Genomic DNA, 18633 nt, shown 5'->3' on the forward strand with positions numbered 1-18633 from the left:
CATTACGGAAATCTCTATAAAATATTTGATAATTTGATGTGCATAAGTCCAATAATCATTTTCGACTCATCAGTTCTTCATCTTGTCAATACAAGTAAAAAGTTGTTTGAATTATTAAAATTGGACACTCCGTTCTCTTAAAAACTGAGTTACCGTTTTTGGCACTTTTTGCCCCGTATCTTTGGAACGGCTAGACCTGCCTCTGCTAAAAACTAATCAGTACGTCTCCTTATCAATACGAATCGAATGTTTTTTAAATTATCCAAATCGGTTATTCCATACTGTCGAAAATGTCGAGAACATTTGTTTGAACCATATAAATAAACTTCAAAATTAAAAATCTTGGTGCGGAGTAGAATAAAATTTACACAAAATGTGTACACATTATGAAAATATCTGATAGTTTGATGTGCATATGTCTAATGATCATTTTTGACCGCCAAAATCCATTTTTTTAACTTATTTTTATTGAGAGTCCATAACCGCTAGACATGCCTTTCTAAAAATTTAATCAGTAGTTTATCTTGTCAATACAAGTAAAATGTTTTTTGAATTATTAAAATTGAACGTGGTTCTTTTAAAAACTGAGTTACCATTTTTGGCACTTTTTGCCCCGTATCTTCAGAACGGCTAGACTTGCCGTCGCCAAAAACCCCCTTAGGGGGGCGCCAGGCTGCTCTAAGGGGGGGGGCGTACATCAGATTCTAGAATACTATTATCTAAAATAATTCAATAGTTTCGAAACGACATTAAAAAATAAACAAAAATTAATTAGTTTTTATGCATATTTTTACATAATATTGCATATTAATTAATTGTTGTCTGATAATATCAGTTGAGTATTTATAAAATTAAACTGTTGAAAAAGTTAAGGGGTCGCAACATTTTTTTTATTAGAACAGGGGATCGCGGTGCTAAAAAAGTTGGAAAACACTGGTGTAAGGTGAAATAATTTCTTCAGTAAGATAAGAGAACTATCTTATTGTAGTTATGTAGTGTTAATATAGGACATCTAGCTTATTGAATTCATAAGTCAGACGTATATATATATATATATATATATATATATATATATATATATATATAAACATAAACATACATAGGCCCACTCTGTATAGCGAACTACAACGTGACACTTCATAATTAAAACACATAAATCCACAATTAACATATATGTTCCATTGTTTATATAATATGATATATATTACACCCAGATATAATATATATATATATATATATATATATAATATATAGATATATATATATATGTATATATGTATGTGTATATGTATATAATACAAATAATGAGAATACATGGATAGCTTGAGATGTCTTTAGGCAAATTACTGGATTTTCCCGTTACGCAAACAAACATTAAATGTATAAATTAATCATGATATATGTAATCCATTTAAAATATGATACTGAACTCAGAAATATACGAGAAAATATAATGATAATAGTTTTGAAAAGCTTCATATTGGTTTGTTTTCAAAATTCTTATTGTTTAAGATTTCTATATTTATATTCGTACTTATATATTTATATATTTATATTTCTACTTATATTTATATTTCTAGTTATCTAGTTATATACTCATATTAATTTATATGTATTTATATATGTATATATACATACATATATGTATATATATATTAATATATATAGCTATATATATATATATATATATATTTTGTAGAGTTTCGAACAAGAATCCAAAAATAATACAAAATAAAAAACAAGAAAAGTTTTTAAAAAATAATTTCTTTATTTAATTATTTGTTTATTGTCAACGTTTCGGAACTATGTACGTTCCATCTTCAGGACATCTGTCAAGAAACATGATCTTGATGAGATTTAAGCAAACAATATGTTTAGGAATAGAAAATAGATTTTTCTTAAATAATAAATTAATTGTAACAAATAATAATGTACAGAAATATGATAATATGATCAAAAAGAAAATGATAAAAATAAATGAGTGGATTATCAGAACAGGATATTAGAAAAGAATATATATATATATATATATATATATATATATATATATATATATATATATATATATATATATATAGCTTGCCAAGGCGCTTGCCTTATATTGTAGAGTTTCGAACAAGAATCCAAAAAGTAATAAAAAACAAAAAAAGTTTTTTAATAAACTATTTATTTATTTATTTATTTACTGTCGACGTTTCGGAACTAGGTACGTTCCATCTTCAGGACATCTGTCAAGAAACATGATCTAGATAAGATTTAAGCAAACAATATGTTTAAGAAAAAAGATGGATTTTTTAATTAATAAAATAGTTGAAAAAATAATGTACAGAAATATGATAATATGATCAAAATGAATATGATAAAAATAATTGAGTGGATTATATAACAAGATATTAAAAATAATATAAAATTTGAAAGTTTTGGAAAGTTTGAAAAAAAAGTTAATGAAAAAATTGAATTAATTACCTGTATGATTGAATATGCGTTAGCACTTTTTCACTAAAAAAGATTTTATCAAAAAATGAATTTATGAGTTACTTTTCAGCCGAATAGATAAAATTTGTAAATCGAAATTTCTATAAGTTATGTAAATTTATTAAATAAAATAAAATTAGCATAAAATTTATCATAAGTAATCAAGTGATACATTTACTTATAATAGTATTCGATTCAAGTTGGTTGTAAAGATTTTCTATTAGTATCTTTATTTTTCAATTTCTAACCAGCAATATTTAAATATATATATATATATATATATATGTATATGTATTATATATTTACATATTATTCAAAAAACACTTCTGAATCATTCTTGTTATAATTACAAATAATTATAATATATAATATTTTAAGCAAAGGGTCTGATCGTGTTTCCATACAGAATTGGCCCCACCCTGGTATTTAAATGATTTTGATGTCATTTTATAGGTATTTTCGAGAAAATTGAAAACACCAAATTTCAAATCCGTAGCTCGTCATTTGGCCGAGATATCATTTAAAATGTGTGAAAGTGGCCCATTTTTTCAAAATCGTTTTTTGACGAAACTGTAAAAGATATCGACAAACAAATAACGCAATTCTATTAACATCAGTGTGGACTATATATATATATATATATATCTATATATAGACTATATTATCATTGACAAATATTGGTAAATAAGTATGTTTTAATCTATGAAAAGGTGAAAACAATTTTTTGTTTCAAATTTTCTGGTTGTGCGGTTGTTTGGACTAATTTTTAATTAGCATCGTTAGAAAGGCTATTCATTTTTCTTACGCAATCCAAAATTTAGTTTCAGTCCATGTGACAGAACACATCCAAAAGTTGAAATAACTTGAGCAAGTACACGCTCGCGCTCGTAGAACAGCCGCGTAAGTCTCTCAATTGCAAAGGCGAGCAGAACAGTCAGAGCACTGCTCGAGTGTTCGCAGCGCGCGTCTTATAACAAATTCTGTATACAGTAAACCCTCGCTTTACGCGGCAAGTGCGTACCGTGCAGTATGGGGACCGTGCTATAAAAAACTCGTATTCAACATACAATTCAGGCTAATTCGTAGTGCGTTCTATGGAAACTTATATAGTGCAGTATGGGAACCGTGCTATGAGAGACTCGAGACTCAGAGTTGGTACAAATCGCACCATTTTTATCGTGCTGTATGGAGACCAAAAAATACAACTTGAAGTAAGAGTAATACGGGCGAAATGACATGTATTACATTGACACCTCATTCAAAAATTGGCGCGACGCAGGAGTCAGCTCAAACGTGTTCCTAGGCAGCTATGATATAATCAGGCATGCCTAAAATATAAAAGTCGATAACAAAACTTACATTAATACCCTTTTGATATCAAGTTACTAGAATCACTTATAGGTTGCACAACGAACTTATGGGCTGTTGACCAAATATCGTGTAATAAGAAGTCCGTGTAGTAGTAGGGATGTCGGATTTTTAGCTCCGTGTAGCACGGGAACCGTGTACCCAGAGTGCCGTGTAAAGCGAGGGTCTACTGTATTGAACAATTTTATGTAAAACATTTAGTAAAGCACTATATTTTTACAATTATATTTGATTTTGTGTATGCGTTGATTAAATATATTTATGAATATATTATTTTTATATATTTGTATGTGTGTAATAAATTATTTCAATTTCAATTTTATATCTTAAAACTTAATATTCGCTTTAAAATGCACTAATATACTATATGATTTATATTTCATACAATTTTTCTAAATAAAAGATGAAAAATGTACACAAATAATAATATTATATGGGCATTTGATTTTTATTCGTGCCACAGCAATGTAATGCAAGTATATTAAGTTAATCATAAATAGCTCATAGAAACGCATCAATCGCTCGTTGCATTCGTTGCTCTATGGTCTAGAAGACTAGACTCTAGACTCTCGACATAACTCAAACTATGGTAAAACGTCAAAATATTTTTTTATTAAATAATACAAAATTTCAGCTATTAATTGAGATTTTTAATATACCCTATGTTCTAAATGGGATCCATATGCACACGGTGAGCAAAACAAATTTTAAATCAGTTCAGTATTTTAGGCGTTTATCGCGGGCAAGGGCTGTGACACTAAATTTATATATATTAAGATATAAATATAATATAAATATAAATAAAATAAATACAAATACAAATACAAATTAAATATAAATTCTAAATATAAAGTCTATATTATATATATATATATATATATATATATATATATATATATATATATATATATATACTAGCTGGCCCGGCAAACGTTGTTTTACGAATTAAGGTATTTTTAAACAATTTCTAGAGAATTAAAAAATTAATACTTTATTTTAAGTGTGTAAAGATATGTTGTTTGAATGCTATACACCAGTGATTACCAACCTTTTTTGGGTCCCGCCCCACCTTGAGGTTTCTAAAAACATTATGCCCCCCCCCTCTATACATTTTTTTTGTTCCTGAAAAAATATGAATGAGAAGTTTTAAGATGAAATCACTATTAAATTGTTATTGAACATCATAAATTAAATTTCAGAATAAGCCAAAAAACGGAAATTTCAAACTAATTTTATTGCAGTTTTATTTAATGCAATACTTAAGCTTGGTGCATGCTGCACAAAGATTTTATATTAGATTATTATTTACTGAGCTTTAAACTCTAGTCTCCACGTTGTATTATTTATATCTATTTCTTATCAATATATATTCTTATCAATAAATTATAGAAAATTTTTGTACTTATGATTACATTTGAGCATTTGGTTTCAGTTTCTTCTTAAAGCCATTTCTTAAAGAGCCTACTTAGCTTCTTGACAATTTCTTAATTCTAACTGAATGGAATTATATCTAATTTTTATATATTTTTTTTGTTAAATCATATTATTTTAGTAAGTGTGCATTTTTGTTAAAAAATCAAAGACAATTTTTGCGTGGAATTAAATAACTTTATTTTGTAATGTATTTACCATTTTGATCGATGACCTTTTGTCATCTTCCAAGAAACATCATTATTCTATGTTTATAAAACTTCCAGTTTTTATTAGCAAAAATTGAATTAGGCACAATTTGACACCATCATGATTTTTTTTATTTAGGGATTTTAATCAGATGGTTCGTGGTCAGGAATATTTGGTGGATGTGGAGAAAAATTCCAATAATTTTTAAACATAGTCAAATTGTTTTTATTAACCGAATCGATTATTGCTTTAATTAGTCCAAAACTTTCCAAACCAATTTTAACATAGTTGTTTCTTTAAGGCTTTGACACCAAAGGGGAGTCGTTTTATCCTTTGCAGAAATAAAAATGCAAAATATGACTAAAACGTTTGTTTTGATATTCCATTTTTCAACGAATGCTAAACGAAAACTACACAACCGATCAAAATAGTATTTTCTACTAATTGATAGCTGAATTTCTTACTATACAATAAAAAATGTGTTTTACATGTAGACTACTTCAACAAAAGATTCATTTAATGCAATCTAAGAGAAAAAGCCGCACTTAGTTGCTAACCTTATACTCCATTTTAGCCCTAGTTACTAATAGTGAGTAAAAAACTTACGTCATGTTTAGGAGTTTTTTACTTTCAAAGCTTTGTATAAAACTCTGTTCGCGTTAAACTTTGCAATTAACTTTAGTAGTAAATATCACTTTTCTTGTGCATATTTCAAGTCGAGTCTTGTCAGTAACTCTTTACCTCATTTTTTGGTAATTTTCGTAAATTTGGATATAGCAGTTTAAGATAATTAGTGAGGGGCTATTTGAACCCTAAAAATTTTTATATTTTGCAACATTCTCTATCATAATGTTTAGTTTTATATGAGCAGTTTATCGCATATAACATTTTCAGATTATAATGAAGCAAGGATGAAAACTAGAACTGTCCCGTCGAAACTTGGACATCTTAGTTGAATCTACGAAGCATTTTTTGTTGAATATTTTACCGATTCTATACTACATTACATTTAAATCACCAAAATTTTCAAATTTTCGCCCTGAATTTACAAATTGCCCACCGGTCCGCCCCACGTTGGGAATCACTGCTGTAGACAATGAGGTAATATAAAAACTATAAAATCCCAAAGTCTACTTGTTCAATATTACATAATTTATATTAAAAATATTTTTTTGTCCAATCGAACTGAAAGTTTTATATTCTTTCTATAGAAATCATGGTATAATCCAATCCAATTCTTTTTTTTGTCTTTTGACGTATAGAGTCATTACAAACCCAATTAATCGAATACTCATTTTGTGTATAATTGAAAGAACTACTAAGCTCACTTTTTTTTTAACTTCTGCGAGAAGAGGTAGAAAATAAATTAAATATTTCTTCCTCGACTTGCTTTTTGAAAAGTTTCATGTAACCTTTCATGAATTAAAATAAATTCATTATCACACAAAGTTCCAATTTGACTTTGAACAAATATAAATTATATAGTAAAAACCGAACGAAATATTTGAACAAATATTTTCAGTTAAACTGCCAGCTGCTTCATCATTGTAGAAACTAGAAATGTGTTTTTGATGTTTATAAAAGTTTGTTCTTTTTAGCCCATAGGCGAGGTAATTTGGGATGGCCAGATGGCAAACCGGTTCAATGTTTTATTTTAATTTTAAAGGTATTTTACAAAATAACTACATTATCCAACTAATGCAAAATATAAGTTTCGTTGGTGCATTTTTTACACAGATAACACGGTAAATAACCTTGATCTAGTATTTATCCATTGTAAAATTGCTTTATTCAATTTAATTTATTTGCAATTTTTTGTTTTTTACACTTTTGCCGGGGTTAATGTTCAATTGGTTCTTTTGCCCCATCCAGGTATAAGCTCTTAGTGTGGTTATATAAAAAACTGTTGAATCTCACTTAAAATTAACATTACATTTTATTAAACAATTAAATAACGCATAGTTGAAATTTATATTAAGGTCTCGTAAATTAAATCACAGTGCTCACAACCCAAAAAACTAACAACGAAATGAAATACTTTTGTTATGGATTTTCTAAGGTTACCGTTTATCTCCTGAGACAAAGTCGTAAGAATTAAGGTTATTACTGGTTATACATCTTTTTCCTTCTTCTTTCAAATATAGTTGTTGAGCAATGCTTAATTGAAATTCGTCAAAGATTGCAAAAATTACTATCGTTGTTTTGGCATTTGTCAAAATTAGTCTTCATCGACGTTTGCTCTAAAACGCCTGAACTGATTTCAGATATTTAAAAACCATTTGATGTATCTCAATGATGACTATCGCTTGTCAGTTTCGTGCGACGATCGGCCGAGCCGTTTCTTTGATGTTAGGAAAAAAGTGTTAAACTTTTCGTCCACATTTAAGCTTATTCTACCGAATCGATTTTAAAAAATCAAAAACTGTTCGAACGATATTAGTTAGGAATGACACTGATTAGTTTTAGGTGAAAATCTATCGAGCCGTTTTCTTGTAATTTGTTGTTGAAAAAAAAAAAATTGAGCCGATTTATTGGAAACTTTTTTTGATGATATATATCATGGTTTTATACAACTTATTAAAATATTACAGCCTTACGACAAGTAGTTTAATTTTAAAAATTCATCAAAGTTTAAAAAAATGAGAAGTTTTTTGCCGTTTGTTAACATTAAAATTAGACGATTTTCTTGGTATAACGACGGAGTACTTGGTCTTAATGAACATACAAAACCATTAGTCTTACTGAAACTGGTTCAATTATAAAAATGATTGACTAGCCGTTCCGAAGATACGGGGCAAAAAGTGCGAAAAAGGGTAACTCAGTTTTTAAGAGAACGGAGCGTTAGATTTTAATAATTTAAAAAACATTTTACTTATATTGACAAGATGAACAACTGATTAGATTTTCATAAAGGCAGATCTAGCGGTTTCGGAGATCTAGTAAAAAAAGTAATAAATGCCATTTGGCGATCAAAAATGATTATTAGACATAAGCACATAAAATTATAATATACGAGGTCTGTTCAAAAAGTACCCGGAATTTTCGTTTTTTTCAAAAAAATATTTATTCATTCGTCTACATTAATGTGGTCCCCTTCAAAGTAGTCCCCCCCAGATATAATACACTTATGCCAGCGTTTTTTCCAATTTTCGAAGCACCCTTGATATTCACTTTTTGATATGTCCTTGAGCACTCTCGGCGATTTTCTTCAATCGAGGAAAACCGCCGTCCTTTCATGGGTCTCTTCAACTTTGGGAATAGGAAAAAGTCACACGGAGCCATATCTGGTGAATATGGAGGTTGGGGCATGACTACGGTATTGTTTTTGGCCAAAAAATTACGAACAAGCAACGACGAGTGAGGAATTTTGGAATGAATTTTGCTGCCACTCGTTTCATGCCCAAAACATTTGAAAAAATGTTATGACATGAGCCAATTGATATGCCAACTTCATCAGCAACTTCTCTAATTGTGATTCGGCGATCATTCATAACCATTTTTTCCACTTCTTTCACATTTTTATCGTTTGTTGACGTGCTGGGTCGACCGGAGCGTTCGTCATCTTCAACGTCTTCGCGGCCATCTTGGAAACTTGTTTTTTTCATAGCAGACTCACCATAGGCTTTTTGTAACATTTCACACACTTTGTTACACTTTATTTCATTTTTTACGCAAAATTAATACAAATTCTTTGACTTTTCAATTCTTCCATTGTAAAAATCGCCGAGCTCAGAAAAACACGTCGAACTTAGCGACTACCACAGACAAAGTAAACAGTGAATATAGCTGAAAATTTCATCATACTTTAGGGGCATGTATACCAACACAATAAAAAAAAATTTTGACAATCAGACACTCCAGACCCGCGAAATTTAAAAATTCCGGGTACGTTTTGAACACACCTCGTATTTTATTTACATTTTGTTTACATTCCTATGAGTTCCGTACCAATGTTTACCCGTTAGACGGTAACGCGGCGCCTTCGCGCTTCGATATTTCGCAGTTAAAGCAGTACGTTTGCTTTGAAAAAAAGTTCAGGACTTTTAAAATATTTCAAAATAAAGAAAACATTTTTTTTTCTCAAATTTTTTTTTCAAAAAAAATGTTTTTTTTTCAAAAATATAGTTTCTCAAATATCTAATTTTTTCAAAGTAAAATTTTTTCATAAATGTCAATCCTTTTAAAAAAAATCATTTTTTGTACATATTACTTCATATTATTAACTTCCCGTAGGGTAAGTTATAGTAATCGCAAAAAAATCGAAATTGAAAATTTTTATATATCTTTACGTTTCAGAGGTTTCTGAACATTTTGGCATACCTTAGAAAAAATGGATGTATGTGTGTGTGTGCGTAGTATGTATGTGTGTGCGGATACAAATTTTCGTCGACGATTTCGGGAACACGGATGAAACAATTTGAATAATTTAAAAAACATTCGATTCGTATTGATAAGGAGACGTGCTGATTAGTTTTTGGCGGAGGTAGGTCTAGCCGTTCCAAAGATATGGGGCAAAAAGTGCCAAAAACGGTACCTCAGTTTTTAATAATTCATTTCATTTTACTTGTATTGACAAGATGAAGATTTGATCAAATTTTTATAAGGGCAGGTTTAGCGGTTTCGGAGATCTAACGAAAAAAGTAAAAAAAATGCCATTTGTCGGTCAAAAATGATCATTAGACATATGCATATCAAATTATCAGATATTTTATAGAGATTTTAACAATAAGTATAAATTTTGTTTACATTCCTATGGGTTCCGTACCAATGTTTACCCGTTAGACAGCGACGCGGCGCTTACGCGCTTTATATTTTGTTTCTATGCATTTAAAGTAGTACGATTGCTTTGAAAAAAAGTTCAGATCTTCCAACATATGTCAAAATAAAGAAAACATTTTTTTTTCAAAAAACAAGATTTAAAAAAAATAAATTTTAATTAATTTTTTTTTTCAAAAAAAAGTAATTTTTTGTCAAATTTATAGTTTCTCAAAAATCTTATTTTTTCGAAGTAATTTTTTTTTCAAAAATGTTAATCGTTTTTAAAAAAAATAATATTTTTTGGTACGGGAAGTTCCAGCTATTTGCCTTAAGGCACGATGCCCTAATTGCCTTAAGACAGAATTCTACTTACAGCTAGTTTTTGCAAAAATTCTTCTCCAGGATCATTCGTCAATACTGTAGTGTAGATATTCTATCGCGTCTGCTAATTAAAATAGTTTTTTTTATACCGCATCAGATAGCAAAAAAGTTTTTGAAGTAAAACTTCTTTAGGCGCGACTAGGGTGTAAATCCGTACAAATGCAACGGAAGTGAGTTACGGCAGATAACTAATAGAAGCAGTCAATGAATGGATGTTAATTTTAATTACATGAAGTTCTTCAAACACAATTATTACATGATGAGTGAAGTTGCAAAAACAATATTTCTTTAGGCGTTGTTTAAGATAAATTACTGTGTGAACGAATAATATAGAATTTATTAATCAGCAATTATTTCATTACTCTAATGAAGGTTCATTTCTAAATGCTAATTACAATGACAAATCGATCATGTCATACTTGACATATGACTTTAATTACATTATCGATTTTAAATATGTTTAATGCTATTATAAATATATAATTTATAATTTATCATTATATAAATGTCTATATTGGTTGACACTAATAAATGTATGCATCACGAGTGTTAAAATATTACTAATAAACATTATTCAAAATCATTGTAATTGATGTATTTATTTTTAGTTAAATTAAAATTGCTACTTTGAACAGTAGCAAATAAGTTGTACTTCAATTGCGTGTGATCCTTACGCGCATTCTTTTTTTGTAGATTGGAGCAACTCGGAGTTGATTCATTCACAATTTTGATTTGATTTATAATTCTCGTTCTGTCAAAAATAAAGGCAAATAATATCGTCATAACATGGGGAATATTGTAATAAGATACAAAAACCCCAGGTGTGATTTTTTACAATAATCAAGTTAACAATTTAAATAATTTATCAATCATAAAATTGTTACACAAAGATTGTTAAATTTGAAGCAAATTTAAATCCATAAACTGAAGAATCAGTCGATAAGAATAACGGGAACCGAAATTGTATGATCGTATGATGCCAAAAATGACCGACCTTCACAGTTTTGTATATTGCGTCGGCCTGTAGCTATGGAAATATCATGCAGGATGGTTCACATGTCCAAATGAGACAAAAAAATATTTTAATATTATTTAAGGTCCTCTTGATAAACGTCTGTTACAACATTGGTAAGATGTATCAGTACAAAAGTACAATGAGGTTTTAGCTGTTCTACTAGAAAATAAGAGCCAAAATGATAGCGACATAATGTAAATAAAAAAATCGATAAGATATCAAGGCGCCAGTTGCGGTAATAGTTGCGATTTTTTTTGCATACATTGCCAAGATAAGGTATGCTGTTGACTATTTCGATAAAACGATTTTTTGTTTGACCCTGTTTAGATTAAATAATTTATATATTTTAGGCAATAATAAAGATTAAACTGTTTGAATTGTGCAAAATTGGTACCAAATAGTCAAATATTACTTTGTTTATTTAGAATTTTAAAAATAAGAATAACTACACTAGTATAATAGGCTTACTGATGTATGTAATTGTAGTAACATTGTAGATTACGTACACTAGTCAAAGACATCCAATATCTACCTTCTTCTTCGTTACGTTCAGTCCTTCAATTTTTCCTACGATGATATTGTGCAGAAGATCCTCCTTTTCGTTGAGTTTGATACGCACTCTCTGCAGTAGTTTTTCAATGTGTAATAAGGAGATAATCTTCAGATCGTATATGCACTCCTTTCTGAGAGTTAATTATTCATACTTTATACTTCAAATGCATCATTTAATCAAGTCTAAGCTTTGTTTTAGATTGGCAGTAAAGTTCTATTATTGTCTATTTATGGAATGGAAAAGTTGGCTTGTACGTTCTATCAATATTTCCTAAATAGTATTTGCTCATCCCCTAAGTGCTATTAATCTTTGATCAATCAAGTTTGCTGTTAATTTCCTCAAACGTGTCGGAGTTACGTATCCTGCACTATACCTTCAGTTTTCTGTGCTCTCAGTTGTTCAGTTTGACGCAGCACCATAATCACTGGTCTTCAGAGACGACTTATATGGTACGTCCAGTCCTCAGTTCATCATAGTTAACGCACTTGCTATCTGAACTGGACTTCTCTATACTCATTTGGTATACCCAGACCTCAGTGTTTATTGCTGACAAAAAATAATTTGGAGCCTAGACTTTTCATTGGAATGCAATTCAACCTCTCCTCGTCCGTTAACTCAACAAATCGTCTTTTGATGCTACCTCCCATTATCGGTGACAGCGACGAGTCAAAACAAAATGATGACATTAATTATTTATTGGATTCCACAATTGTGGACTATTATTTTAAAGAAACCAATGATCCTGATTTGGATAAAGAGCCAACTTCTTGCTCTGATAAGAACCCATCAGATACGAATGCAACGCCTGCAGAAATGGAAACTGTACCCATAAATTATGCATTCCAAACATTAAGTAATTCTGATATAACTAATACCAATTAGATCGAGGCTAAATCTTAGAAGTTCACCGACATCGAGGTTCAGGAATTTATCACGTGATCTATATTCAAAACCATATGAAGAGATGATGGAAGGTCGAATTACCTGCCATACGGTGAATCTGCCGACGAAACCTTCATTTATTTCATTGGTAATTTCTAATTGACTACTGCTTAATCTGCTTTTCCGCCATATTTTTTATAACGTGTTTCCCTGTATTTTCTTTTTAAACTGTGAGATCAACACTGGGCAGGGAGTGTGTGGGGATCAAGCAGACTAGTCATTTGGAGATAGAGAAAACAATTGGACTTGTCATTTATATTTTTCATATCAGAATATTTTTATTATGAATAAATTTTATATATTTTTGTTATATGTTGGGAGTTTATAATTTAATATATTGTCATAATCATTACGACTCCCACAATGTAACTAAAATTTAAGAATCCGCACAATAAATTTTTGTTCGGTTATTCGCAAGAATCAATTTAATTTTGAAATTTAGGTTTTTGCAATTTGTTGCAAATAATTAAAATGATTATCTTAGAGTTCAATTGTATAAAAATCAACTTATAGTTTAACAATAGTCAATAAAAATATTCAGTCAAGCCCAAAAAAAGATTCTTGAAAGGTCCTAAACGGCTAAACAACCATAGGCATTTTAAAATTTTCCAAAACTGTTAATAACATAAAAATTTCCAATAAAGTTCTAGATTTTAATTAACTAAAGCAGTAGTAAAACTAGAAGATTATTGTAACACAGATAATGAGTAACAGACGGTTTTCTGACAAAAATTATTTCCAATGAAATACGTGACCACCGAAACGACATTTGGACAAAAAGCCTCGATAACATAAATACTGACCCACACAAAGTTTGGCAAACCGCAAAAGGACTGACGCTGAAACCAACAACCATACCTCCACTTAAATTAACTGACAACAATTACGCTACGACACCAGCAGACACGGCGGAGATATTGGCAAAAAACTTTGAAGACATACATAAACAAAATGCTAATATGTCGTAATATAAGTAAGGTAGCCGATAAGTTACTACACAAATGACTGAACAAGCACATAAGACACAACAAAATGATACCTGACACACAATATGGTTTTAAAGAACGACACTCCACACTATACCCACTAACACAACTCATAGAAAACACAGTTCTCAATTTTAACAGACGAAACCATACCGGATTGGTGTTACTCGGCTTTGAGAAGGCGTTCGACACCATCTGGATGGACGGACTTATTTACAAACTAATCCAACTCAACTTTCCATTACAAGAATATCACACTCATATCTCTCAAACCGCAACTTCACCGTACCGTACAAGTGAACAACGGACTTTCAACGGTTAAACAACTGACGGCGGGAGTACTGCAAGGCGCGATCCTGGGACTGCAACTGTTTAACGTCTACATCCACGACATCCCCATCCCCACTGACACCAGCACAACACAACTCATAGAAAACACAGTTCTCAATTTAACAGACGAACCATACCGGATTGGTGTTACTCGGCTTTGAGAAGGCGTTCGACACCATCTGGATGGACGGACTTATTTACAAACTAATCCAACTCAACTTTCCATTACAAGAATATCACACTCATATCTCTCAAACCGCAACTTCACCGTACCGTACAAGTGAACAACGGACTTTCAACGGTTAAACAACTGACGGCGGGAGTACTGCAAGGCGCGATCCTGGGACTGCAACTGTTTAACGTCTACATCCACGACATCCCCACTGACACCAGCACAACTTTACTGACATTTGCTGACGTCACTGCCATGTACAAATCTTCACGATCACCTACACTACTGACTACAAAGATACAGACACACATAGACAAGCTAACCGAATATACTAATAATTGGCAGATCACGATCAATTCGCAAAAGACGGAGGCAATTTTATTTGCAAAAAGCCGAAATGCCACGATTAGACTGACTGACTTGGAAAATTTTAAAGTAATGGGCCATGAAGTTGAGTGGTCCAAGGATGTCAAGTACCTTGGTGTGAATTTGGACCATAGACTCAGTTTCACGAAACATATTAACACGAAAATTGGACAGACGTACGAGATGTTAAATCTACTGAGACCTCTCTTGAACCATAACAGCCCGCTGAGCATGAAGAACAGGCGGACAATTTACCTCACACTGATCAGACCTATAGTGACATATGCTGCTCTAACTTACATATTTACTGACAGTACAAAATAAGACACTACGACTAGTACTCAACAAAATAAGCGACCCACTGACTAGGCGTTATTACTCTACAAAATACATACATGAACATGCTAATGTACCGACAATACTCGACCATACAAAGGAGCTCACTGAAAATTTTTACCAGAAATGTGGAGATTACCCTAATACCAGCATCGCGGGTCTCGACCCATAGCAGCGGGTGATATTTGCCTAGTTTTTCCTTCAGAGCGAATAAATCTTTTGGTTTGTTTTTCTTTTTTTGTATAATCATTTATTATTATAAACATTGTTATGTGATTTTTTTAGAGGAAAATTTTCCTTTTCCCCTTTTTTGTCACACAATTTTATCACACCTTTTATATTTAAAATATTTATTATTGTATTGATAGAACACATATGTCCACATTATTGTTTAGGTATGCGTTCTCATTAACTTTATGTAGCGTTAGTTATTGTAATCGTCAAAAAATCGAAAATAATTTTTTTTCATATATAATTTTATTTTACAAGATTAGTTTTTGGCAAAAGCAGGTCCAGCTGTTTCGGAGATTCGGAGCAAAGAGTGCTCAAAAATCGAGTGTTTGAGAAAAGGGAGCATCCGATTTGAATGATCTAAAAAAGATTCAATTAGTAATGACAGGGAGAAGTGGTGATTAGATTTTGGCAAAGGCACGTCCAGTCGTTTTGAAGATAACGAGTTAAATGTGAAAAAAATTGCTGTTTTTGAGAGAACTAAGCATCCAATTTGATGTTTCAAAAAGCTTGGTACTTGTGTTGACGAAACGATTGCTTTCGAAAAAAAATTTTAATTCTCAAAAAATATTATTTTTATATCGAAAATTATTAATTATTATTATTAATTCTAGCTAAAGTTCTAAAGCTCACTTATATACTTCAAATGGATAATTCTAACTTTGCAATTCAGTTCATATAATTCTTATAAATAATAGACAATGTCCTTCATTTTAAATTAGATTGATTAACTTTTATTTAATCACTTTTCCGTAAACATATATAAGTTACTATATATATATATATATATATATATATATATATATATATAATTCTTCTTTAATCTGTGTTTGAAGATCAAGTGATATAATTTAGAATAAAGTAATTCGTGGTAATTGGTGTAGATTTTAAAATTAGAACTATCGACTTAGATGGAAAAACCATAAAATTACAAATTTGGGATACAGCAGGTCAAGAACGGTTTCGAACTATAACTTCATCATATTACCGTGGGGCACATGGAATCATTGTTGTATATGATTGCACAGATCAAGAGTCTTTCGGAAATGTTAAGCAATGGCTCGAAGAAATTGATCGCTGTGCTTGTGATAGTGTAAATAAATTACTTGTAGGCAACAAGAGTGATTTAACTACGAAGAAAGTTGTAGACTACACTACTGCTAAGGAATATGCTGACCAGTTAGGAGTGCCATTTTTGGAAACATCAGCCAAAAATGCAACAAATGTGGAACAAGCATTTATGACAATGGCTGCGGAAATCAAGAACCGAGTCGGTCCACCAAGCAGCTCTGCTGATACCGCAAGCAAAGTTAAGATTGATCAAGGCAGACCAGTCGAGACTAATAAGTCTGGCTGCTGTTGAATAAATGTTCCAATATGCTACTGGTTTGGCCCAATGGACGCCTTGTATTTAAATTACACAATATTAAATTAATACCAAGTAAAATTTAAGTAATATCAAATGAGTTAATATGATGGGTTAAACAGCTACTCTAAGAGATAATAAAATAAGTGAATTTAAGCAAGTATGGACGAACGAAGTTGGCGATAAATTTAAATATTCATAAAACTATATTCCTTACATAATATTTTATAATAAAATTAAATGTATGTTTTTTTCTTTTTGGTATTCCAACATGATTAATATAAATAAATATATGCAATTGTAAGACAAAACATAATCTAGATAATATTAGAAAATCAAAACAATAATTTGATACACCATCATGTTTACGTAATAAAATATAGTGTCATCAGTTTTTTTTTTTTTTTTTTTTTTTTTTTTTATTAACTCTTTTATTTACAACTGTCCAGTATAGGACATTCAGTAAATTTAATGGATTTACAATAGTCCGCCGAAAAGGTACATTGTATACAACTTTGACTTGTTGGAAAAAACAACTCAGTAGTTGTTTTTTCGATATAAAATTTACAATATTTACTTATTAAATAATTTCTTATAAATAATTATTAAGTTATTTCCATTTTTTTTCTCAGGAGAGTTGATTGCTTAAATCCAGTGGCGCTTTTCTTTTCAACCTTCTACGATAGTTCTCTGTTATCAATGAGTTTGCTAATGTATTTGGGTGATTGATTAGCTTGTTTCTATACTTCTGTGCTGTTTTTGTTATTACTTCATTTATGGTAGGTGTATTCGTGTCGGCATGAATTACCAGTTGGTAAAAACATTTAATATTTCTCGAATATTCCATAAACATTTAATATTTCTCGAATATTCCATCACGGCACGGGAAGTTCGAGCAATTTGCTTTGGTACGATGCCATACACCACTAGTTTATATTTAAACTATCTCTACCTCCCCTGACCATAAAAAATATTTGTGAAATTGACATTGACATTTAATTTCATAAATTATAATATTATTAATAATATTAAATGATTATTTAATATAAATAAATTTCAAGAATCTCACAAATATATTTTGCTTAATACACTTTTCACCAATAACTTTCAATCAACATAACAATACATAATATTTATTCATTAATTTAGCAGATAATAATATATAACATTCAACTGTTACCAACTCGTAATGGACTACCATAGAATCATTATAAACCGTTGCATTCAAATATTACAATATAATCATAGAGCAAATGTTCTTTATACTGCTTTAGTATTGTACAGATCAAACTGACTCTACAATTATCTGTCAAAAATTATTAAAATTACCAAAATTATAATATTTTGGCTATAAATTGAGATTTTTAATATAGCCTAACGCATATGTGGGGGGTCCATATGCACACGGTGAGCAAAACCAATTTAAAATCGGTTCAGTACTTTAGGCGTCCTATATATATAGGTTGTCGATGAGCATTCGGATACTGAAAACCGCGGCAATAATATATTAAAATCTTGAAACACTAAATGTGCCAATTTAATTAAATCGAATCAGTTTTACTTTAGGTTGCCTCTTTTAAAGTCTATTAAGGGACATTAATATCTGGCGTGCTTTGCAGTGTTTAAAATTTTGCATATGTTTATTTAACATTGTTTTGTATTGATCTTTATTTTTTGAATTATAATTATGTTGAAAATATATATTGTGAACTCTCTCCAATATAGAATTTTTCT

General features: G+C 30.3%; 2 protein-coding genes across 2 annotated transcripts in view; both read left to right on the forward strand.

Moving 5' to 3' along the window:
* LOC113388213 (acetyl-coenzyme A synthetase-like) overlaps window positions 1-18633 on the forward strand; it is a 46958-nt gene that overhangs the window by 3710 nt on the left and 24615 nt on the right. The gene's annotated exons all lie outside the window — the stretch shown is intronic.
* LOC113364158 (ras-related protein Rab-1A-like) lies at window positions 16402-17060 on the forward strand (the record flags this gene model as incomplete). Its single annotated transcript, XM_026606638.1, has 1 exon — window positions 16402-17060. A coding segment is annotated over one exon (495 nt), but the record flags the coding sequence as incomplete, so codon positions are not given.

The sequence above is a fragment of the Ctenocephalides felis genome, unplaced genomic scaffold, assembly GCF_003426905.1.
Source record: "Ctenocephalides felis isolate EL2017-DRISC unplaced genomic scaffold, ASM342690v1 CF-g0.4_SCAFFOLD_00845, whole genome shotgun sequence".
Lineage (NCBI taxonomy): Eukaryota > Metazoa > Arthropoda > Insecta > Siphonaptera > Pulicidae > Ctenocephalides > Ctenocephalides felis.